General features: G+C 42.7%; 1 protein-coding gene across 4 annotated transcripts in view; it reads left to right on the forward strand.

Annotated features, from left to right (window-relative positions):
• The window catches only part of TTLL6 (tubulin tyrosine ligase like 6), a 37,136-nt gene extending 19,451 nt beyond the window's left edge, over window positions 1-17,685 (forward strand). For 3 of the 4 annotated variants that reach the window (XM_069543213.1, XM_069543215.1, XM_069543214.1), the window contains 3 exons: window positions 8,546-8,915; window positions 9,402-9,670; window positions 16,305-17,685. In XM_069543213.1, coding sequence (XP_069399314.1) covers window positions 8,546-8,915; window positions 9,402-9,670 — 639 coding nt within the window. In that variant the 3' untranslated portion in view covers window positions 16,305-17,685. The remainder of the gene's footprint in view (window positions 1-8,545; window positions 8,916-9,401; window positions 9,671-16,304) is intronic. The other variant, XM_069543216.1, reaches the window with a different exon arrangement.
• Window positions 17,686-24,265: the final 6,580 nt, after the last annotated feature.

Here is a 24,265-nt window from a genome sequence, read left to right on the forward strand (position 1 = left end):
CTTTATTGCTGAATTGTGTTCCATTGTACAAATACGCCGCAGTGTGTACATCATTCTCCTGTTGATGGACATGTGGGTTGTTCCTAGTTTTTATTCTTTTATTGCTATTGTGATTAAAGCTCTTACGAACATTCCTGTATAAGTCTTTTTGCGGACATAGTTTTCTTTTCTCTTGGATAACTACTTGCGAGAAGGATTGTTAGGTCAAAGGGTGGATCTCTGTATAACTTTATAAGAACACCAAAGCCTTCATTTAGAGTGATTATAATAGCTTTTGTACATTTCAGCCAGCAATGGATGAAGGTACTGATTGCTCCATGTTTGTTACCATTTGGTGCTATCTTTTAAACTTTTCCCACTCTAATGGCTACGTTGTGATTTCTTATTTCAGTTTTAATTTGAGGATTAAGCATATCAAGCACTTCATCAAGTGTTTATTGGTTATTCATGTATGTTTCTTTATGAGGAGTTTGTTCAAGATTTTGCCTTTCTCCTTTTTAAGAAATGGGATTTAAAGGATATATATTTGTTTATTTGTTGCATTCGATCTTAGTTGTGGCATGAGGGATCTTCATTTACAGCATGTGGGATCTTAGTTCCCTGACCAGGGATCGAACCCATGTCCTCTGCATTACAAAGTGGATTCTTAACCACTGGACCACCAGGGAAGTCCCAGATTAAAAAAAAAATTTTTTTTAACACCAAAAACATCTTATATTGGGGTGTAACCAGTTAACAATGTTGTAATAGTTTCAGGTGAAGAAGTGAAGGGACTCAGCCATACATATACATGGTAGCCATTCTCCCCCCAAACCCCCTCCCATCCAGGCTGGCACATAATACTGAGCACAGTTCCATGTGCTATACAACAGGTTTTTGTTGGTTATCCATTTTAAACATAGAAGTTTGTACATGACCTTCCCAAAGTCCTTAACTATCCCTTCCCTCTAGCAACCATGAGTTCCTTTTCTAAGTCTGTGAGTCTCTTTCTGTTTTGTAAGTTCATTTGTATCGTTTCTTTTTTGATTCCACATATAAGGGATATCATATGATATTTCTCCTCTCCTTCTTGTCTGACTTGCTTCACTCAGTATGACACTCTCTGGGTCCATCCATGTTGCTGCAAATGGCCTTACTTCATCCTTTTTAATGGCTGGATAATATTCCACTGTATGAATATATATATACACCACATCTTCTTTATCCATTCCTCTGTTGATGGACATTTAGGCTGTTTCCATGTCTTGGCCATTGTAAACACTGCAGTGCTACAGTGAACTCTGGGGTGCATGTATCTTTTTGGGCCATTTTTCTCTGAGCATATATCCAAAGAAATGGGATTTTTTTTTTTTTTATGTTTTGCTATTGTGTTGTAGGAACTCTTTATATATTCTGGAAACCTACCTATTCTCTTTCTTACCAGTGTTTTTTGATTAGTGAAAAAGCAATTTCAATGAAGCTTATGAATTTTTCTTTAATGGTTATTGCTTTCTGTGTCCTGTTTAAGAAGTTTTCATGCACTTCCATGTCAGAGATATTTCCCTAGTTTTTTTCTAAAAGCTTTATGGTTTTAGCTTTGTGTATAGGTCCATGATCCAACTCAAATTAACTTTTGAGTGTGCTAGGTGATGGGTAGTAGGGTTTTATCCCCATAGGCACATCTAGTTACAAGACTATTTACTGAAAGACTTGCCCTTCTCATTGAATTGCTTAGGTGCCTTATAAGTTCTATTAAGGTTTTATTTTGTTGTTGTTGATGCCATAGGATTTTCATCAAACAATTATGTCATCTTCAAATAAAGACAGTTTTACTTCTTAATTTTCAATCTTCACACCTTTTATTTCTTTTTCTTGCCTTATTGCCTGTCTGGGATTTTTAGCACAGTGTTGAATAGGAGAGGAGAGTAGACATCCTTCCCTTGTTTCCAGTCTTAAAAGGGAAACATTCAATCTTTTATCGTTAAGTACGGCATTATTTGTAGGTTTTGACAATGTTCTTTACTAGCTTGAAGAAGTTCACTTCTATTCCTAGTTTGCTGAGAGTTGTTTTAAATCATGAATGGATATTGAATTTTGTCAAGTGCTTTTTTGGTACCGATTGATAGAAGTTTTTCTACTTACATTGTTAATATGGTATATTACATTGATTAATTTTTTATCTTGAGCCAATCTTATATTCCTGGAATATAAGACCAAGACCCTTTTGCCATGTTGTGTTGTTCTTTTTACAGATTGCTGCATTCAATTTGCTAATATTTTGTTGAGGATTTTTATTGTCTGTGTTCATCAGAGATGTTGGTCTATAGTTCTGTTATTTTTTGTCTGTTAGCTCCGTGAAATAAATTGGGAAGTGTTTTCTCCTCTTCTGTTTTCTGGAAGAGATTGTGTAGAATTGTCATTATTTCTTATTTAAATATTCAGTTAGAGTTCTCCAGTGAAATGATCTCAACCAGGTGATTTCTTTTTTGGAATATTTTAAACTATAATTAAATTTCTTTAATAGTTATGTATTTTATTTTGAGTGAGTTTTGGTGCTTTGTGGCTTTTAAGATATTGGTCCATTTTATCTAAGTTGTTGGATTTATATATGAAGAGTTGTTTATAGTAGTTCCCTATTATCCTTTTAATGTCTGCAGAGTTTGTAGTGATATATTCTTTCATTCCTGATAGTGATAATTTGTTTATTCTTTCACTTTTTCTTGGTAAGTCTGACTAAGAGTTTATCAATTTATTCTTTTCAAAGAGCTGAGTTTTGTTTCCATGGATTTTTTATTTTCTATTATTTTCTGATTATTTTCTATTATTATTTCTGATTTCCTATTATTTTTTGATTTTTTGATTTCATTGATTTTTGTCACTAATACTTAGGTTCTGTTTGCTTTGGATTATTTTTGTTTTTCTAATTTCTTAAGGGGGAAGTTTAGAATGTTGAATAAGACCTTCTTTCCTAATCTATACATTTCATGCTATAAATTTCTTTCTAAAAACAACTTTAACTAGATACCATGAATTTTGATCTATTTTCATTTTCGTTTAGTCCAAAATGTTTTCTAATTTCACTTGAGATTGTCTTTATGACCCTTGGGTTATTTAGAAATGTGTATTTTTTTTATTTAAAAAATTTTAATTATTTTTGTGTTTTTTTATTGAGCTATATTTTCTGTATGCTGCTGCTGCTGCTAAGTCACTTCAGTCGTGTCCGATTCTGTGCGACCCCATAGACAGCAGCCCACCAGGCACCCCCGTCCCTGGGATTCTCCAGGCAAGAACAGTGGAGTGGGTTGCCATTTCCCTCTCCAATGCATAAAAGTGAAAAGTGAAAGTGAAGTCGCTCAGTCATGTCTGACTCTTAGCGACCCCATGGACTGCAGCCTACCAGGCTCCTCCGCCCATGGGATTTTCCAAGCAAGAGTACTGGAGTGGGGTGCCATTGCCTTCTCTGATATTTGCTGTATAATATTATATAAATTATAGATATACAATATAGTGATTCATAATTTTTAAAGATTATACTCCATTTATTGTTATTATAAAATATTGTCTCAATTCCCCATGTTATACAATAAATCCTTGTAGTTTATTTTGTACCTAATAGTTTGTACCTCTGACTCCCCTATCCCTATATTACCCCTCCCCACTAGTAACCGCTGGTTTATTCTCTGTATGTGAATCTGCTTCTTTATTCTTATATTTGCTAGTTTGTTGTATTTTTTAGATTCTACATATAAGTGATATCTTACAGTATTTGTCTTTCTCTGTCTGACTTATTTCATTTAGCATAATGTCCTCCAAGTCCATCCATGTTGCTGCAAATGGCAAAATTTGGTCCTTTTTATGGCTAAGTAACATTCTTGTGTGTGTGTGTGTGTGTGTGGTTATACCACAACTTTATCTATTTTTCTGTTGCTGAACATTTAAGTTGCTTTCATATCTTGGCAATTTAGAAATGTGTTAACTTTCAGTTGTTTGGGGGTTTTCCTGTTATTGATTTCTAACTTAATTCCATATCATCAGAGAACACACTTTATATGATTTCAGTGCTTTAAAATTTGTTAAAGTTTGTGTTATGACCCAGAACATGGTTTCTTTTGGGGAATGTTTCATGTGCACTTTAAAAGAATATCTCTTTTGCTGCTGTTGGGCAGTGGGTCAGTTAGATTTATTTGGTTGCTGATGTTGTTCAGTTCTTCTATATTCTTACTAAATTTCTGTATACTAGTTCTATTAATCACTGGATTCTATTCATTACTGAAATCCACCTCAGGATTTTCATCATGGACATGGGGGCAAAGAGAGTAGAGAAAAGAAGAGCCTCAACTAAAAGGTTCTCTTAGAGCTTTCTCTGTCTAAGGAATTACTTAGCTGGCTAAGGAATGTTACTTAGCCATAAGTAGGACAAAATTTTGCCATTTGCAGCAACATGGTTGGTCTTGGAGGACATTATGCTAAATGAAATTAGTCAGACAGAGAAAGACAAATACTGTAAGATATCACTTGTACGTAGAATCTAAAAAGATACAACAAACTAGTGAATATTCCCCAATACACACTTTTGAATTTTGAGTTGCCTTGAGTTCAGGTCAGGGCATACTGAAGGAAAAAACAGTCAACTTCTCTTGTGGCTGAGATGGTAAAGAATCCACCTGCAATGTGGGAGACCTGGGTTTGATCTCTGGATTGGGAAGATCCCATGAAAGAGGGCATAGGCATGGCCACCCACTCCAGTATTCTTGCCTGGAGAATCCGCATGGACAGAGGAGCCTGGTGGGCTACAGTCCATGGGGTCTCAAAGAGTCGAACACGACTGAGCAACTAAGCACAGCACTGCTGACTTGCTGTTGCTTCGAATTCTCATCTTCCTCAAATCTTCCTCGATCTGCTAGCTACTGTTTACTTTTCAGAATTGTCAGATAACTATTCTATGCGTGCATTCTGTGCAGGTTTTATAGGAATAGCCTATGGGAGAGATAGATGCAATATGCTTAATTCATCTTAGCTAGAATCCGAACCAAACTACTGTCCCTTCTGGTTGTTTTAAATTTTCCTATCCCTTTGATGTCTGCATGATACATCAAGATATCTCCTTTTTCATGGATAATAAAAGCATTTATATTTCCTCTTTATTTATTTTGATCTTAGTATGAGCTTATCCATTTTATTAATTAAAGAACCAATTTTAGGCTTTGTTAATTTTCTCTACAGTTTGTTTTCTATTCATTTTCTATTGCTATTGTTTTTCCAGTGTTGTTGTTTGTTGTTTCATTGCTAAGTCGTGTCTGACTCTTTTGTGACTCCATGGACTAACTCACCAGGCTCCTCTGTCCATGGGATTTCCCAGGCAAAAAATTGGAGTGAGTTGCCATTTCCTTCTCCTGGGGATCTTTCTGACCCAGGGATTAAACCTGCATCTCCTGCTTGACAGGAGGATCCTTTACCACTGAGCCACCTGGGAAGACCAGTGTTTTCTTTATTATTTCCTTTTTTTCCCAATGCTATCTTTATTATTTCCCTTTTTTCTATTAGCTTTTAGTTTAATTCAATCACCATCTTCTAGTTTCTTAAAGTGGAAAGTTAGATTATTTACTGTAAGCCTTTCTTCCTATCTAATATAAGTGTGTAGCACTATAAATTTCCCTGTAAATACCAGATTATCTTCATATCATAAATTTTGATTTGTTACATTTTCATCATTCTTTGAAATATTTTTCTGATTTCCTTGTGATTTCATTTTTGTTCCTTGGGTGATCTAGAAGTATATTATTTGATTTTCTAATATTTAAGAGTTTTCTAGATATCTTCTTGCTATTCAGTCAGTTTAGTCACTTAGTCATGTCCGACTCTTTGTGACCCCATGGACTGCAGCATGCCAGGCTTCCCTGTCCATCACCTACTCCCTGAGTTTGCTCAAACTCATGTCCATTGAGTCAGTGATGCCATCCAACCATCTCATCCTCTGTCGTCTCCTTCTCCCACTCCTGCCTTCAGTCTTTCCCAGCATCAGGGTCTTTGCATCAGTTCCTCTCATCAGGTGGCCAAAGTATTGGAGTTTCAGCTTCAGCATCAGTCCTTCCAATGAATATTCAGACTGATCTCCTTTAGGATTGACTGGTTTGACCTCCTTGCAGTCCAGGGAACTCTCAAGAGTCTTCTCCAACACTACAGTTCAAAAGCATCAATTCTTCAGTGCTCAGCTTTCTTTATAGTCCAAATCTCACATCCATGTATGACTACTGGAAAAACCATAGCTTTAACTAGATGGACCTTTGTCGGCAAAGTAAGGTCTCAGCTTTTTAATACGCTGTCTAGGTTGGTCATAGCTTTTCTTCCAAGGAGCAGGCATCTTTTAATTTCATGGGTGCAGTCACCATCTGCAGTGATTTTGGAGCCCAAGAAAATAAAGTCTGTCACTTTCTATTGTTTTCCCATCTATTTGCCATGAAGTGATGGGACCAGATGCCACGATCTTAGTTTTTTGAATGTTGAGTTTTTTTAATTTATTTTTTATTGAAGGATAATTGCTTTATGAATGTTGTTTTAAGCCAACTTTTTCACTCTCCTCTTTCACTTTCATCAGGAGACTCTTTAGTTCTTCTCTTTCTGCCATAAGGGTGGTATCATCTGCATATCTGAGGTTATTGATATTTCTCCAGGCAATCTTGATTCCAGCTTGTGCTTTATCCAGTCCGGCATTTCTCATGATATACTCTGCATGTAAGTTAACTAAGCACGGTGACAATATACAGCCTTCGTGTACTCCTTTCCCAATTTGGAACCAGTCCATTGTTCCATGTCCGATTCTAACTGTTGCTTCTTGACTTGCATACAGATTTCTCAGGAGGCAGGTCAGGTGGTCTGGTATTCCCATCGTTCCACACAGTCAAAGGCTTTGGCATAGTCAATAAAGCAGAAGTAGATGTTTTTCTGGAATTCTCTTGCTTTTTCTATGATCCAACGGATGTTGGCAATTTGATTTCTGGTTCTTCTACCTTTTCTAAATCCAGCTTAAACATCTGGAAGTTCACGGTTCACATACTATTAAAGCCTGGCTTGGAGAATTTTGAACATTACTTTTCTAGCATGTGAGATGTGTGCAATTATGTGGTAGTTTGAACATTCTTTGGCATTGCCTTTCTTTGGGATTGAAATGAAAACCAACCTTTTCCAGTCCTGTGGCTTATTGCTATTAATTTCTAATTTGATTCCTTTGTGTTTGTACAATGCTTTGATTAAATTTCAGTGTCTTAAAATTTATTGTCTTATTTTATAGCCCAGCAATACTTTGATGAATATTCACGGGCACTTGAATGTGTATTTTGCAGTTGCTGACTATAGTGTTATATATCTCAATTCAATCACCCTGGTTGATAGAGTCACTCAGATTTTCCATATCCAGACTAATTTGATTTCTGTTTTTTATATCAATTGCTTAGAATGGATTTTTAAATCCCAACCCCAATTATGGACTTATTTCTAAATATTTATTTATACCTCATATAAAGAGAATCATACAATAATTGTACTTTGTGTCTGGTTTATTTCACTTTGGAGCTTCTCTGGTGGCTCAGACAGTAAAGAATCTGCCAGCAATGCAGAATATCCAGGTTCAAAGCCTGGGTCAGGAAGATCCCCTGGAGAATGGAATGGCAACCCACTCCAGTATTCTTGCCTGGAGAATCCCATGGACAGAGGAGCCTGGTGGGGTTTTGTCCATGGGGTCGCAAAGAGTCAGATATGACTGAGCGACTAACACTTTAACTTTATTTCACTTAGCATAATCTGTTCAGAGTTTGTTTATGTTGTAGTATATATCAGAATTTCCTTCCTTTTGAGGATGGTAATAATATTCCACTGTGCCTATACCACATTTTATTTATCCATTCATTTGTTGGTGGACATTTGGGCTGTATCCACCTTTTGCCTATCGTGAAAAATGTTGCTGGGAACATTGGTGTACACACTTTTTTAAAAGGAGCGATCTTATAACTTATTTAGCATCTATAGCTAGGAGCTGAATTGCTGGGTCACAAGGTATTTGTAATCTTATTTACTTATTTTTGATTGCACCAGGTCTTTGTTGCTGCACGCAGGTTTTCTGTAGTGGTGAGCAAGGGCTACTCAGTGTACAGAGTTGTAATCTTATCTCACTTATCTTTCTAGATGGTTCACCAGAGTGTCTGGACCAACCTGCATTCTCATCAGCAGTGCATGAGCATCCCTGTAGCTCCCTTGCATTCCCCCAACACTGATAGCCAGCTTTCTATTTTTTTGCCAGTTTAATAGTTGTGAAATAATACCTATTTCTCTGATTACCGGTCTCCAGTGTTTAAAGTCTCTCCATTTAAAGACCTCCAGAGGAAGCTCTGTGGACATTCCACACCATCTTCTGCCTTAGTGTTTAACCAATTCATGGTTAGAAACTTTTCTAACCAAAATCTTTCTTATTGTTCATGAATGCAGCTCTTCATCTGTTTGTTTTCATTAAAAAGGGCATAGGAAGTAGCCCTTTGCTTTTCATAATCTCATTTTGGGCCATTTTCTCTTCCAGCCTCTAACTTCAGTAGAAGCCTTCCCAGAATCCGCCACCCAGGTCTCAGATACCCCTGAATGCCTGCTGAATGTGACTATGACAGCCAGCTCTGAGTGTAGCGGCCCAGAGATGGACAGGGTGGCTTCCTTTAAATGCAAGCCACAGCAGGTGCCTTGGTACCTCATCCCAGAAAGAGTATCAAACACTTTTCTGCCTACAAAATGCCAGAGCTTCTCGTGGAGTCCGAACCCAAGCTGGACTTTGCTAAAGAATGGCCTGAAGAAGCAGCATCCCATGTCAGAGCTGTTCACCAAGGTTCAACTGAGACAGAAGCTGTCTTTGTTCCCAGCTCACTACAACCCAAAGCTGGTGCTGAGTGACCAGTCACGTGAGTGTCAGTGTGTTCGAAGATGAGCCAAGAGCATAGGGGATGAAGAAACCAAAAGAACCAGCCTAATCTTGGGGAGTGCCCCATCTGAGGGGTGCTGAAACCCCTGCCTTCAGGGAGATCCCAGTCTGATAGTGGAGATGTAGTCTGTACTTAGGGAGTCTCTCACCTTAATGGGAAAGCAAAAAAAAAAAAAAAAGTGATAACAATAGAATGCTATGTCTAAGTACCCTTTTCAATCTTTTCTGGTTCTTATTCAGATGAAACCCATTCAGCTGGGCCTGTACAAGTTTGGGGTGTTGAGTCTGAAAAAAAAAAAAACAACGGGAAGAGAAACTGTTTGGAAGAAAGGCACAGTGACTGATTCTAATTAAGGAGCCTCAGCCAGTTTTAAGCAGGAGACCCTAGTGGGAGGTGGCCTTCACCAGGAATTTGTGCTGGGTCCAGCAGCACAGATTGATGATGCCAATGACTTTGCCTTTCCAGAAAACCCCTCCCTGCTCCGCGAGTCCTACTTTCGTAGCCGAAGCTCTGGTGAGAAGAGGCAGCTGGATGTGCCCTCCTTCCTCTTCTTAGAGAATTCTCACGGCCATGATGTTTCCCTGAAAGACCTGCTGGTGGTTGCCACTCCAGCCCGACTGGACCCAAGGCCTGGCAGAAGCCATACAGGTGCTTTGAAAGACCTGTGTATGCAGGATCAGGAAGCATACAGTCACTACCTGATCTCTGGCCAAAGAGGATGTGAGAGGAACTAGGTAGGCCCACTTATATTCCCTTCGTGTGTCTAGAGCATTGGCAGGCACTCTTACATATATTTCTGGAATGTTGGGTAGGTAGGTGGGCAGATAGATTCATAAAGACATGCAGGTAAGTAGACAGTTAAGACGCACCTCAGGGCTTCCCTGCTGGCTCAGGGGTAAAGAATCCGCCTACCAGTGCAGGAGACACGGGTTCAGTCCCTAGTCCGGCAAGATCCAGATGCTGGGGGGCAACTAAGCCCGTCCACCACAGCTGCTGAGCCTGTGCTCTGGAGCCTGGGAGCCACGACTACTGAAGCCCCACACCTACAGCCTGCGTTCTGCAAGAAGAGAACCCACCACGATGAGAAGCCTGCACACTGAAATGAAGAGTAGCCACTGCTCCCCACAACTAAAGAAAGCCTGCACACAGCAACGAAAACCTAGCCCAGTCCAAAATAAATAAAAATGTTTCATAAAAAAGACTCACCACAGTCAAAATGTGACCCCCTTGCAATGCATTGATATGTTTCTACTCTGACTGATCTGGCCCCGCTGCTTTAACTACACTTTGCCTTGTTTTCTACTTCTGGCTGAAATTGAGACAGTCACAAATGCCGGCCCTGGAAGTAGAACCATGTTAACCATGAAAAGGTTGATCTCCATACCTTTTGTCCTCTGCCAGCCTAGCCTACTTAGGTCCAGGACACTTGACCTGAGAGCAGACCCTGTAAGGCGTGTCCTAAAGGGACAGAACAACAGGACAGTGGTGCCTGAGAAGATCTGGAAACAAAGATCCTTAAGCTTTTATTTATTTGTTTATGGCTATACAGGGTTTTCATTACTGTGCACAGGCTTTCTCTAGTTGCAGTGAGCTGGGGCTACTTTTCTTCGCAGTGCCAAGGCTTCTCATTGTGGTGGCTTCTCTTGTGTACCACCAGCTCTAGGCGCAGAGACTCCAGTAGTTGCCCCACATGGACTCTAGAGCGCAGGCTAAGTAGTTGTGGTACGGCGCACGTGCACGTGGGACCTTGTCCTGGACCAGGGACTGAACCTGTGTCCCCTCTTATTGGCAGGCAGATGCTTAACTGCTGGACAACCAGGAAAGTTCAAAGACCCTTAAGCTCTAATTCCACTGTGTAGAAGCACCAAAGCGATGGCAAGGGAGCCCTCTGTCAGAGCATTCGTGCCCCTGAAGGAAGGTGATATGTAAAAATTTAGAGCTCTACAAGATAGCATTGCCTATGGTGGAGGGTTAGAACTGGACATGAAACAACAGACCGGTTCCAAATAGGGAAAGGAGTATGTCAAGGCTGTATATTGTCATCACTGCTTATTTAACTTATATAGAGAGTACATCTTGACAAATGCTGGGCTGGATGAAGCACAAGCTGGAATCAAGATTGCCAGGAGAAATATCAATAACCTCAGATATATGCAGATGACACCACCCTCATGGCAGAAAGAGAAGAACAACTAAAGAGTCTCCTGATGAAAGTGAAAGAGGAGAGTGAAAAAGTTGGCTTAAAACTCAACATTCAGGAAACTAAGATCATGGCATCTGGTCTCATCACTTCATGGGAAATAGATGGGGAAACAGTAGAAATAGTGTCAGACTTTATTTTCTTGGGCTCCAAAATCACTGCAGATGGTGACTGCAGCCATGAAATTAAAAGACATTTGCTCCTTGGAAGAAAAGTTATGACCAACCTAGACAGCATTTTAAAAAGCAGAAACATTATTTGCCAACAAAGGTCCAGATATCTAGTCAAAGCTTTTTTCCAGTAGTCGCATGTGGATGTGAGAGTTAGACTATAAAGAAAGCTGAGCGCTGAAGAATTGATGCTTTTGAACTGTGGTGTTGGAGAAGACTCTTGAGAGTTCCTTGGACTGCAAGGAGATCCAACCAGTCCATCCTAAAGGAAATCAGTCCTGAATATTCACTGGAAGGACTGATGCTAAAGCTGAAACTCCAATACTTTGGCCACCTGATGTAAAGAACTGACTCATTGGAAAAGACCCTGATGCTGGGAAGGATTGAAGGCAGGAGGAGAAGGGGACAACAGAGGATGAGATGGTTGGGTGGCATCACCAACTCAATGGACATGGGTTTGGGTGGACTCTGGGAGTTGGCAATGGACAGGGAGGCCTGGCGTGCTGCAGTCCATGGGATCACAAAGAGTCAGACACAACTGAGTGACTGAACTGAACTGATGGTGGAGGGATTTATACCGCTTGATTGCCTATAGGGGATACATTTTAATCATCTCATTCACTTCTGCCATCTAAAACAGACTGACCAGACAGTCTGGCCCCCTTGTGACCTGTAGTTCACACTGCAGAAGGGCTGACGAGTAAATATCAGCCCGTATGCATCACTTTGGGTGCTCATAAAAATGCATATTCCAAGGTCTGCTCCTGGAAATTCTGAATCAGTAGGTCCTACTGAGGGGTTCAGGAATCTGCATTTTAAGAAGCTCCACTACGTGTTCTGATGGTCCTGTCACCACCCTCAAAGGAAAAAATTGGCCTAGTGTTTCCCAAACTTCCCTGATGATATGAATTGTGTGGGGGCCCTTGTTAAGACTGTAGTTTCCAAAGCCACACCTCTGAAAATTCTGACACGAGATTTGGGACCGGCCACTGGGAATTTGCCTTTTGAAGACATCTCTCTAGTGTGGAAATGAAGACTTTCCTACATGTAGACCCAGGCCTGGGTAGAGGAACCTGTGATGGCCACCCTGACCTGTGGACCTGTTATAGGAACAAAACTCCTCAGTCCTGATGGGGCTCAAACTCACCCCCACTGTCTCTGGTTCATAATTTTTTAGAATTTTAAGTTATTTATGCTCCTACTTTTAAAGGGAAGGATAGGGGACTTCCCTGGTAATCCCTGGTGGTCCAGTGGTTAAGAATCCATCCTATGATGCAGGGTACATGGGTTCAACCCCTGATAGAGGGACTAAGATCCCATATGCCTTGGAGCAACTGCACCTGTGTGCCACAGCTAAGACCTGATGCAGCCAAGTAAATAAATAAATACTTTTTAAAAATGAAGTGGTGGTGGGGGTTTAGTCGCTAAGTTGTGTCTGACTCACTGTGACCCCATGGACTGTAGCCTGCAAGGCCCCTCTGTCCATGGGATTTCCCAGGCAAGAATACTAGAGTGGGTTGCCATTTACTTCTCCAGGGGATCTTCCTGACCCAGGGATCAAACCTGGGTCTCCTTGCATTGCAGTCAGATTCTTTACCAACTGAACCACCAGGAAGCCTGGGGCATGAAACCTTATATGCAATATGAGTGTTAAAATAAAGTTATAATGATCAGAAGCCACACCAAGAAAGGGAGAAATAATTATATTGAAAGGGTATGATTAAGTGCTTCCTAAAATGACAATTGAATTTGGCTCTGGACCTCTTAGCAGAAAAAATAACATTGCATCCTGTTTTGGACTTTTTTGTCTCCCCAATCAGAGACTCCCAAAGGACATAGACTATGACTGCACCATCACACTGGGGTTTCCCTGAAGGCAGGGTTTTCATCCTCCTACCCCAACCCCAGACAGGGCACTCCCCAAGATTAGGGCTGGTTCTGTTGGTTTCTTCATCCCCTACTTCTACATCTACTTCTGCTTCATTGACTATGCTAAAGTCTTTGTGTGGATCACAACAAACTGTGGAAAATTCTTAAAGAGATGGGAATGCCAGGCCACCTTACCTGCCTCCTGAGAAACCTGTATGCAGGTCAAGAAGCAACAGTTAGAATCGGACATGGAACAGTGGACTGGTTCAAAATCTGGAAAGGAGTATGTCAAGGTTGTATATTGTCACTCTGCTTATTAACTTACATGCAGAGTACATTATGCGAAATTCTGGGCTGGTTGAAGCACAAGCTGAAATCAAGATTGCCATGAGAAATATCAATAGCCTCAGATATGCAGATGACACCACCCTCATGGCAGGAAGTGAAATGGAGCTAAAGAGCCTCTTGATGAAGGTAAAAGAGGAGAGTGAAAAAGCTGGCTTAAACTCAACATTCAGAAAACTAAGATCATGGCATCTGGTCCCATCACTTCATGGCAAATAGATGGGAAACAATGGAAACAGTGACAGACGTTATTTTCTTGGGCTCCAAAATGACTGCACATGGTGATTGCAGCCATGAAATTAAAAGATGCTTACTCCTTAGGAGAAAGGCTATGACCAGTGCATTAAAAAGCAGAGACATTACTTTGCCAACAAAGGTCGGTCTAGTCAAAGCTATGGTTTTCCCAGTAGTCATGTATGGATGTGAGAGTTGGACCATAAAGAAGGCTAAGCGCTGAAGAATTGATGCTTTTGAACTGTGGTGTTGGAGAAGACTCTTGAAAGTCCCTTGGACTGCAAGGCAATCAAACCAGTTAATCCTAAAGGAAATCAGTCCCAAATATTCATTGGAAGAATTGATGCTGAAGCTCTAATACTTTGGCCACCTGATGCGAAAAACTGACTCATTGGAAAAGACCCTGATGCTGGGAAAGACTGAAGGCAGGAGGAGAAGGAGAGGACAGAGGATGTGATGGTTGGATGGCATCATCAACTCAATGGACATGGGTTTGAGCAAGCTCTGGGAGATAGTGAGGACAGGGAAGCCAGGCGTGCTGCAGTTCATTGGGTCACAAAGAGTGGGACATGACTGAGCAACTGAACAACAGCAACCTCTTGGCACATACACACTGGCATTCATGTAACTAGTCTGGGAACAGAGACAGCTACTCTCTCAGTTGAACCTTGGTGAACAGCTCTGACATGGGATGCTGCTTCTTCAGGCCATTCTTTGGCAAAGTCCAGCTTGGATTTGGACTCCATGAGAAGCTCTGGGATTTTGTAGGCAGAGAAGGTGTTGATATTTTCTCCTAAATGAGTAAAGATAAATTTACTCATCTAGAGAGTAAGAGAGAGAGAGAGTCTTTAGGGGTGATTCTTTTCATTGCCTCTAATTTCTAAGAGCAGTTTGTCATGTGGTCACTTGCTATTATGGACTTTTTCTACCAAGTAGATGATGGCTGAAGGTACTGGCATGTTTTCTGATGAACATTAATGATGGTAGAATTTACTCTTTCTTTTTGGTAATGTAGTGTATAGTCACTAGCACTCTCTCTCTCTGTGTATAAATATAATTTAATTTCAATCATAATTGTGAAGTTTAGAAAAGAAAAAACAGAGGCTCAAAGAGCATAATGTTTAACATTCAGGAGGTTCCACAGCTTTCAGTGGTGAAGGGTTTGAGTCAGGTGTTTCTGATTCCCAATCCTCCAGCTTTTACAACCACTCTTTCTTTCAAGTGGTATTTTTAATATTAGTCTTCAGCTAGAGCTGAGGGAATGATAAATGGCTCTTTAGTGAAGGTATTTCTGCAGGAATCAGTGGTAATCACGGCCAAGCAGGGCTTTCCAGGGTATTGTGTGGAGTCACCAGATCTCAGAGTTTATCCTCTGCTTTTAGGTCAAGTAATGGCTTCTCAAAATTCCCAGCTGATCAGACTGCAAGGAACTGACACATACAAGGCAAACTGGCAAAAGTCTAATTATATGCAGCAGAATGCCTATCAACATGTTGGTTTACAAATGGAGCAGGATGTGGTATGAGAATAGGGCTTCTGCACAATAATGCTTGAATTAGAGAAGGAGAGCACAGAGCAGATGTTCAGATTACAGATCATGAACTTTCTCTGTAGGTATAATAACAATACCTTCCACACATCACATTTACCTACTGTCTCTCATGTAATCCTCAGGTCAATGCTGTGAGGTTGGCAAGACAGAATTATTCCCTTATCCTCAATTTGCAGAGGAAGAGAATCAAGGTTTGGGAACATTAACTGATTTGCCCAATGTCACACAGTGGCGGGTTCTGATGTCTCTTCCTCTTTACCAGTCTGCCATGAACTTAGATCCCATCCTGACTCATGTGAGGAAGGGAGCCCTGACAAAGTCCTCCATTTTTTCTGCTTAAATCTCTATAACCTCATCATCCTTCCTTGGGATCCACTTTCACAGTGAGGCCACTAAGGTCAGGGCTTCAGATCTGCTAACAGTTGAGCTTTAGGGGATAAATAGTCCCTTTTGTAGGACTTAAGGATGATTTAAAGCTTGCTAATGCAGGGTGCTTGGCAGCCTCCTCGATAAATGTAGCTACAGTGATGATGGTGGTAATGATACTGTGCTGATGGTGTTGAGCCAGACACAGACTGAACACTTGTTTTGGGTGTATTAAAAGTTCTGCCTACAGTATCTCAATCCTCAAAGCAACTCTTTGTGGTAAGTACCACTGTTATTCTCTTTTTTCAAATGAGGAAACCAAGGTTTAGAGAACTTAAGTAACTTGCCCAAGGGCACACAGATACAGGGCACTAAGTTTGTGCTCTTAACGAGTACCACTTGTTGTCTCTGGACCAGCTAGGTTGGCAGCTCTTAAATGGTCCTTGTCAAATGTTTGGGGCTATGATAAGGATTCAGGAATATGAATGTTGTGTAGAAGTTTCTGGTTACTGTGGATGTGAATCACCACAAGATAGGAATGGTGATGATGGGTTAATTGACTTAAATATTCCAGAAGCCATTTTAAAGAAAAAAATCTAAGAAAAAAATGTTGTTTTTTTTTTTCTTTCCAGAGTCAGACTGGATTTCTGCCATTTCTTCCTCTTACTCCCAGGAAATGATTTGTCTCTTCCTACAATGTCTACGATGCCTGCAGAAGCAACTGAAAGTTTTATTTCCTCATCTAGAGAGCCTGGTCTTATGACTACCTCCCATTAGCACCACTGAAGCTAACAGCCTTGCCTTTTGTCCCGCCCCCCAGTTAGCTTACAGTACTGGAGAGCCATGACTTCTGGGAGTTACGGGTGCTGCCCCAGGACACGTCCTAGTTGCCCCACCAGTGGTGTTCTTATGGGTCCCTCACACAGCACTGCCATCCAGGACACTCCCAAGGATAAAGCAACATGAAGGGAGGAGTGTTGCAAGGAAGGACCTGCAACATTTCCAGAAGTCCAGAGCCCTCAGGGCACCAACAGGTTAGTGTGAGCTGGTCTTCAACTCCAGAGAGAAAAGACAAAGAGCTAGGCTTGATGGAGAACTCTGAGCCCTGAGTAAAGGAATCAGGACAGTTGTAGCTTCATCAGGTAAAAACCAGACCTCCTCCTACGCCAGCAGCTCTGTGCCCATGTATCTTCGGCTGCCTTCCCTACCATCCTAACTCAAATTGCCTTTTCTGATGCCACTGTCACTATTAGGCTGCCATAGGTCATCGTCCGGCCCAGACAAAAGCTGTAAGACTTGCTGAAATGGGACTTCCTAGAAGCTCTGTATCTTTCCTTTTTTCTCCCTAGTCACCAACCCCAGCCAGTCAAGGTTCCTGAGCTGATAAAATGGAAGTCTCTCAAGGTGAAGTCAGAATTATTTGTCTTCCTAAGGGACAATTTGGTGCCAGCACTTTTGAACCTAACGACAGGGTCACCTTCATGCTCATGCAGTCTATGCAGTCACACAGGGCTCCACACTAGGAAGGCCTTGCATCTGGTTTAACGCTGTTACCATCTTGAAATTCTGAATAATTTGTGAACAAGGAGTCTTGTATTTTTATTTTTGCACTGGGCCCACCAAATTAGGTAGCTGATCCTGCCTAGAGGTGGTAATGGCTCTGGGTTGTCCAAAGGCAAAATATTATTAATAGTAGGATGCTTTCCTGGCCCCACCTGCCTCCTGCTTGTTCAGCCATGGAGCTATGCAGAGCAATTGTCTGCTGAATGCTTATGGGGGACAAAAAATGCTCCTGGCAGTCCTTGCCCCCATGGAGTGTGTGGTGGGGTAAGAAGGGTCCCTGGGTAACTAGTCAGATTTAAGTTCCACTAAAGAAGAGCATCGGTGGATGAAAAGGAAATGCCCTCACACCCAGCTGCGAAGATTAAGTCTTCTTCATTAGAAGAGGTGATATTTGAGGTGACGGAAAAAGATAAATGGATTTTTTAATTAAAAATTTTAATGTGAAAAGTTTCACATTGCAGTGATGACTTATTTGCCTTTGTATGAAATTTTGTATAAAAATTTAGGTTCAAAATGCCTTTCCTTCAAAAAAAATTTTTTAATTGTAACACAATTGACATACAATTGACATACCTGTATATCAGTTTCAGGTATACAACATAGTGGTTCAACGTTTACACACATTATGAATTGATCACCACCATAAATGTAGTAACCATCTGTTACCAAACAAAGTATTACGATATTACTGACTACATACCCTATGCTGTACATTATATCCCTGTGATTTATTTATTTTATAACTGGAAGTTTGTTTCTCTTAAATCCCCTTCACCTATTTAGCCAACCTTCCTTCCCTCTGGTGGTTACCAGTTTGTTCTTTGTATCTATGAGTCTGTTTCTGTTCTGCCTGGGACTTCCCTGGTGGCTCAGATGGTAAAGCATTTGCCTATAGTGTGGGAGACCTGGGTTCAATCCCTGGGTGGGGAAGATCTCCTGGAGAAGGAAATGGCAACCCACTCCAGTATTCTTGCCTGGAAAATCCCATGGACGGAGATGCCTGGTAGGCTACAGTCTGTGGGGTCGCAAAAGTTGGACACGACTGAGCGACTTCACTATAAGTGAAATAATATGGTATTTGTCTTTCTGTGTCTAACTTATTTCACTTAGAGTGACACTCTCTAGAACTCTCCATGTTGTCGCAAATGGCAAGATTTCATTCTTTTTATGGCTAAGGAATATTCCATTGTGTATGTACACTACATCTATTCATCTGCTTCATCTATTTATCTATCAAAGGACACGTAGGTTACTTCCATAACTGGGTTATTATAAATGATGTTGCAATGAACATAGGGGTGCATATATCTTTTCTAGTTAGTGTTTTGATTTTTCTTTGGATAAATACCCAAAAGTAGAATTTCTGGATCATATGGTTGGTTCTATTTTTAATTTTTTGAGGAACCTCTATACTGTTTTCCATAGTAGCTGCACCAATTTGCATTCCCACCAACAGTACATGAGGATTCCCTTTTCGCCACATCCTCACCAACACTTGTTGCCTGTTACTCCCTGATAATTAGTTATGTTGAGCATCTTTTCACGTGATGACCAGCTATATGTCTTTTTTTGGGAAAATGTCTGTTCAGGCCTTCTGCTCATTATTAATTGGATTGTTTGGCTTTTTAAAAAAATTGGTATTGAGTTTTGTGAGTTCTTTATATATTTTAGATGTTAACCCTTTACTGGGTATGTCATTCACAAATATCTTCTCCATATAAACAGGGTTTTAAAAAGTGAGTTTGAGGTGTGGGACTGAGGAATAAAGTTCTGGAAGAAAATATAAACAACCCGGGACATGATCAAGAAGTAAAGTCTAGTCCAATTTGGCTGGATCAGAAAGGATAACTGGGAGATGACAGTAGAAAGATAGTTTAAAAGAGGGCCCTGGAGACCCAGGTGTTCTTTGTTTCATTATCATAAACTTCATGATGGTGAACTTGTCTGTGGCTGTCTCTCCACTGGACTGTACCATGTCTCTACTTCTTTGTATCCCCTGCTTTCAGCCTGGTGCTTAGGACCAAACTGCGATTCAGTAAATACTTGCCAAATGAATTGATGTAGTGGAGAGTCTAAAATGTTTTCCTGGGAAATGTTAACCTAATTTAATGGGCAGTAGGAAACCACTAAAGGTTTTTGAATGGGATAGGTTTTATTTAGTGTTGGAAAGGTGAATTTCACAGTAGATGGTAGAATGGATGACTAGCAAGGGGGAGAGAACGAAGCTGGGAGAGAGGTTAGGAGGCTCATACATTGATCCAGGTTAAAGCCCTTGCAGCCCCTATCAGGACGGCTGACTGTGGGAAAAAAAGGGAGACAGGGGAGACAAACATGGTAGAGCTGGGACACAGCAGCTGAATGAATGGAGGGGGAAAGAAAAGGGAACAAGAAAGACGGCCTCAAAAGGACTGAGTCCCGTGAAAGGAAATAGGAACTTTGGAGCTTTGGGGGATGGAGATCAGGGTATTTGTTTCATAAAGCAGATGGATGAGTTCCTGTCTCCAGATGGATTTGAAAGAGCAGCACTGAAGGACACGTTTCCAAATCCAAAAATGATTTTCTGAAGACAAAGCTGTTAAATGCAGCCATGTTGGATCAGGAAGGTTCTCTAGGCTCAAAACTATCTGGGCAGCTTAAAAGAACTATCCGGTGCCTCCACTCCCTCAGACGAAATTAGTCAATCTGGCTGGGGTAGGGCGGTATTGACCTTGGATTTAGAAATCTCCCGCAGAGGGTCCTGGTACATAGTGAAGTTCGGGAGCCACTCATCTGACTCATCCCACTGGACAGCCGTAGCCACCTCAAACAGGCAAGCTAGCTCTCCCTAGCCTTAAAAGGGCCATTTCTGAATCAGTCCAGTTTTCCCTCCACCCTGGCAGGGGGTGTGAGGCGGGCAGACTGGCAGCTGTTCCAAGCATCCTCCCCCACCCATACTGGATGATTACATGAGCCAAATGTAATCATTCACAAGCCTTGTCTTTACAGCTGGCATGTCACTTAGCTTAATTACAGCACACAGTGGCATTTCAACTCAAGGAATCTAAAAAAGCAATAAAATGGGTTTTGCAAATTGTTAGAAAGGCAATGAAGACCTTGAAACTGCAATTTACTAAGCATTGCTTTCAATTATTTCCCATTCTCCAGGCATGACTCTTAAGTTATTAACCGGCAGCCTAGGAAAGCCAATCAGCAGTGTGTCCTGGGGAGGATATATCTCCTGAGAGCACACTATGTTCTGGGGAGGTGGTGAGAGGCTCCTGGAGCTGCCCTGAGGTGGGAAAGGATCGTTCTGAGCATGTGTTTTTCCCGCCATGCACCTGCTAATCATGCTTCTACCATGACTTTCCTGAACCACGGGCCATGACTGGTCTGGGGTGGCCTCAGTAAGCCCCCCTTCCTTTTCACTCCTGAACATCTACTGTCCCGAAAAAGCATGAGGAAAAAAAGCAAAACCTAGGACTTTTTTTTTTTTAATTTAGATTTTGTGCTTGGTGTCTTCATCTCTCTGTCTGATTTCTTTTGTTATTTTCTGGCTCCTTTTAATTCTTGAGTATGTACTCTTTGGGCAGCCATTTTAAAGGGAAAGACTGTGGTATCTCTCTACCATCCTGCTTTCCTGAGCCTAGGAGTCTTAGGAATGATAATAAAGAGACTCCATCCATCTGAGAATGGGGCGGAAGCAGTAGGGAGTCACAGCATCCCCTTGCTGTGAGCAGCATTGGTCAGCATGACAATCAGGAGCAGAGTGCCAGCTGCCTCTGCAGTCATGCCAGGCGGGAGAGCAAACACCCAAATCCTGTTGGCAAACCCAGCAGGGCCATCACAACGTGGCCAAAGTAAACAGGGGCTGGGACAGCCTGCTGAGATGGACTCTCACTTTCCCTTGGATCTGGTAGAGGGTGAGACCTGAGCCAGCTGAGCCCAGGGGTCAGGGCATCGAATAGCCACAGGGACACTCATATCCATCCATGGGTTGGGGCAAACCCTGGACCCTTGCTATCCTTGTCATTATCCCCTTTGAATTAGGCACAGGCCAAGGAACACATGGACGAAGGCGCCTGGTAGGCTGCAGTCCATGGGGTCACTAGGAATCAGACACGACTTCACTTTCACTTTTCACTTTCATGCATTGGAGAAGGAAATGGCAACCCACTCCAGTGTTCTTGCCTGGAGAATCCCAGGGACGGGGAGCCTGGTGGGCTGCCGTCTATGGGGTCACACAGAGTCGGACACGACTGAAGTGACTTAGCAGCAGCAGCAGCAAGGAACATATGATGATGATCAGGCATGTTCCCATGTATTACTTTGTTTATTCTTCACAGGAGGCTTATAGATCAGTATTATCCCCATCTTGCAGATGAGAAAACTGAGGCAAGGAGACATTAAAGACACAGAGCCAGGACTTTGTCTCAAGGCCTCTGGCTCAGCATCTGCTGCACTTCTCATCACCGCTGCCCTTCCACTCTCCATGCCAAGCTCTCCCCTGTCAGTTCCCATAGTCCTTCCGCTGGCAGAGCTCTCACACTCTAAAGCGGACTTGAGTTTTCTGTTTCTGAGAAAATGAGGGGCTACTCAAAGGAGTGCGCGTGTGTGCTAAGTCACTTCAGTTGTGTCCGACTCTTTGAGACTCTACGGACTATAGCCTGCCGGGCTTGTCTGTCCATGGGATTCTCTAGGCAAGAATATTGGAGTGCCTTCCTCCAGGGGATCTTCCCAACCCAGGTGTTGAACCCACGTCTCTTATGTCTTCAGCTTTGGTAGGTGGGTTCTTTACCACTAGTGCCACCTGGGAAGCTCAAAGGAGGGGGAGGAGTTATTAGCAAACAGCTAGTGGACCCCTGATTCTGTGTGCCACACCCACCAACACAAACAGAGGTCCAGTGAGAAGAATTTGTTTACAAATATTTTCAGTTATTTGGATATTTCACCAGTGCTTCTTACCCTCACCCCTTATTTAAACAGGAAAGATCTGAATCAAGAGCTCTGCTTTTCATGTTATAATTTCATTGTGTTTGGACACCATCTGAATAGACCCTCTTCTGACCTGAGGTCTCTTGATGTCCCTAGGGCCCAATGAAAATTCATATCCCTTGCCGCCTGGTTGGGAAATATATGTTTCACGGCCAGCCACACAGAAGCTATATTCATATCTAATGGAGGGACTGGGCTCCTATTGAGAAAAGAAAAGCCAGTTCTTGGGTGGCTGTTCCCTTCTGGGTCCCCATTTCTCAGCAGATTTCCTGGTTATTTGAAATTTTCTGATTATTTTTCCGACATGACTGTTTGAGGAGAAGGAGGGACAGAACCAGTACTTTTCCTCTAACATTTTCATTTGCTCTGCTTCTGGGGGGGACCTTGCAGGGAAAAGCCATTGTCAGAAGGCGCCTGGGAAAGAGGAGGTGAAGGGCGCGCTTGGAGCAGGTCCTCCAGTCCCTGTCTCTGGAGAGAGGACTTAGAAGGCAGGGTGGGCTGCGGGTCATCGGGAGAGAGCGAGGCCTGTGCAGAGCTGGTTTGGAACTTCTGTTGGAGAAGATGCCGCCGGAAAAAGCGCATGGGGGGAATTTGCCTGTCGTTGGAGATTAGGAAAAGAGCAGTAAAAACCTCGCTCCCCACCGCCGAGGCCCGAAGTGCGGTTCCAAGCGACCCAAGGAGTAGGCTGACTCGGGGCGCTGAGTCCAGGGGAGAAAAGCCCCTGGTGGACCGTTTCTCGCTGCCCGCTTCCCGGACGCCCGCGCCTCCCACGCGGTGTCCCGCCCAGCGCATCCGTCCCCGGCGCCAGAACACGGCCGGCGCCGCGGCCGCGGGCGAAAGGGCTCCCCGTAGAGAGGCCAGGCTTTCGCCCCAGCGGGGTCGGGGGACGATGGGTCCGGGGTGGAAGGAGGACATAGGCTGGCCGGGCTGCGCCTGAGATTCCGCTAAGAATGCTCAGGCCAGGGCCAGACCGCCGGTTACCAGGCGCTTCCCCCTCGCTCCACTCTCGGCTTCGCTCCACAAAGCCTCTGAGGTAACGTCAGGGTGTGAAATTGGCTTCCTCGGGTATGGACTAGAGAATCCGGAGGCATCGCTGCTGTTTATTCAGCAATCATCGTGTTCCAGGTACTGAGGCAAAGCGCATAAGGAGCTTTATTATCCCCCAAACCACCTGATGAGGGGGCTACTATATCCATTTACAGACGAAGTCGGAGCCTGAGAAGTGGAATAAACCGATAGGTGTCAGTTCAAGACCGAACAGTCCATGTCTCCAAACCCGGGGGAGACCTGGGACGCCTGGACCCCGGTTGCTTGAACTCACACTTCATGCTTGGAGTCAGTTGCTAGTGTTTAGATGAGCGTAAGGCTAGTCAGGGAGCGGGGCTGTGCGTTTCCGCGTGGTCACCTCCGTTCCTTGGCTGCTTCTGGAAGGACTTCCCTGGAGACAGGGTGGGAATGGCAGCAACTCCAGTCTTACAGAACTGAATTCAGCGACGACCGTCCAAGTCGTAGACAGTTTAGAGCAGTTTCCAGGAAGGTCTTCTGATGTCCAGGAAGAGTTTTCAGCCTGGCTGTTCTCTTAAATTATTTTCATCGTAATTGGCTGTTAGGGGTGTCTCCACATTTGGTAGCTTTGTCATCTGCCTCTTCCCAGCGCTATTGATTCTCTTGGTGTGGTGGTGGGCTACAGCCTGGACACCTGAAGAAAGGGAACTGAGCTCTCTCCCTTCCTCTCCCCACCTCCTGTTCTTCCTTCCTCTCTTCCACCTATGTTTTCCCTTCCTTCCTGCTTCTCTGGGGTCTGTGGAGAAGAGCGGAATTTGGTGTGACTTTGTCTTTAATTCACTTCTCAGTCGCTCTAATCACTTGGCTGTAACTGGGTGGAGGCAAGTGCCTGAGGGTTTTTCTGGGACAGGTGTCACTGGGGCCTTACGAAGGTCTGAGAGGAAGCTGAGGCTGGCGGGACATTTTTGCTGACACAAAGTCCTAGGCTATATAGTGTGTTGATATGATTCCAGCATCAATGCCGTAACTGTTAGTATTATCCCCCTTTTACAGG

Source organism: Ovis canadensis, chromosome 11, assembly GCF_042477335.2.
Source record: "Ovis canadensis isolate MfBH-ARS-UI-01 breed Bighorn chromosome 11, ARS-UI_OviCan_v2, whole genome shotgun sequence".
In the NCBI taxonomy this organism is placed as follows: Eukaryota; Metazoa; Chordata; class Mammalia; order Artiodactyla; family Bovidae; genus Ovis; species Ovis canadensis.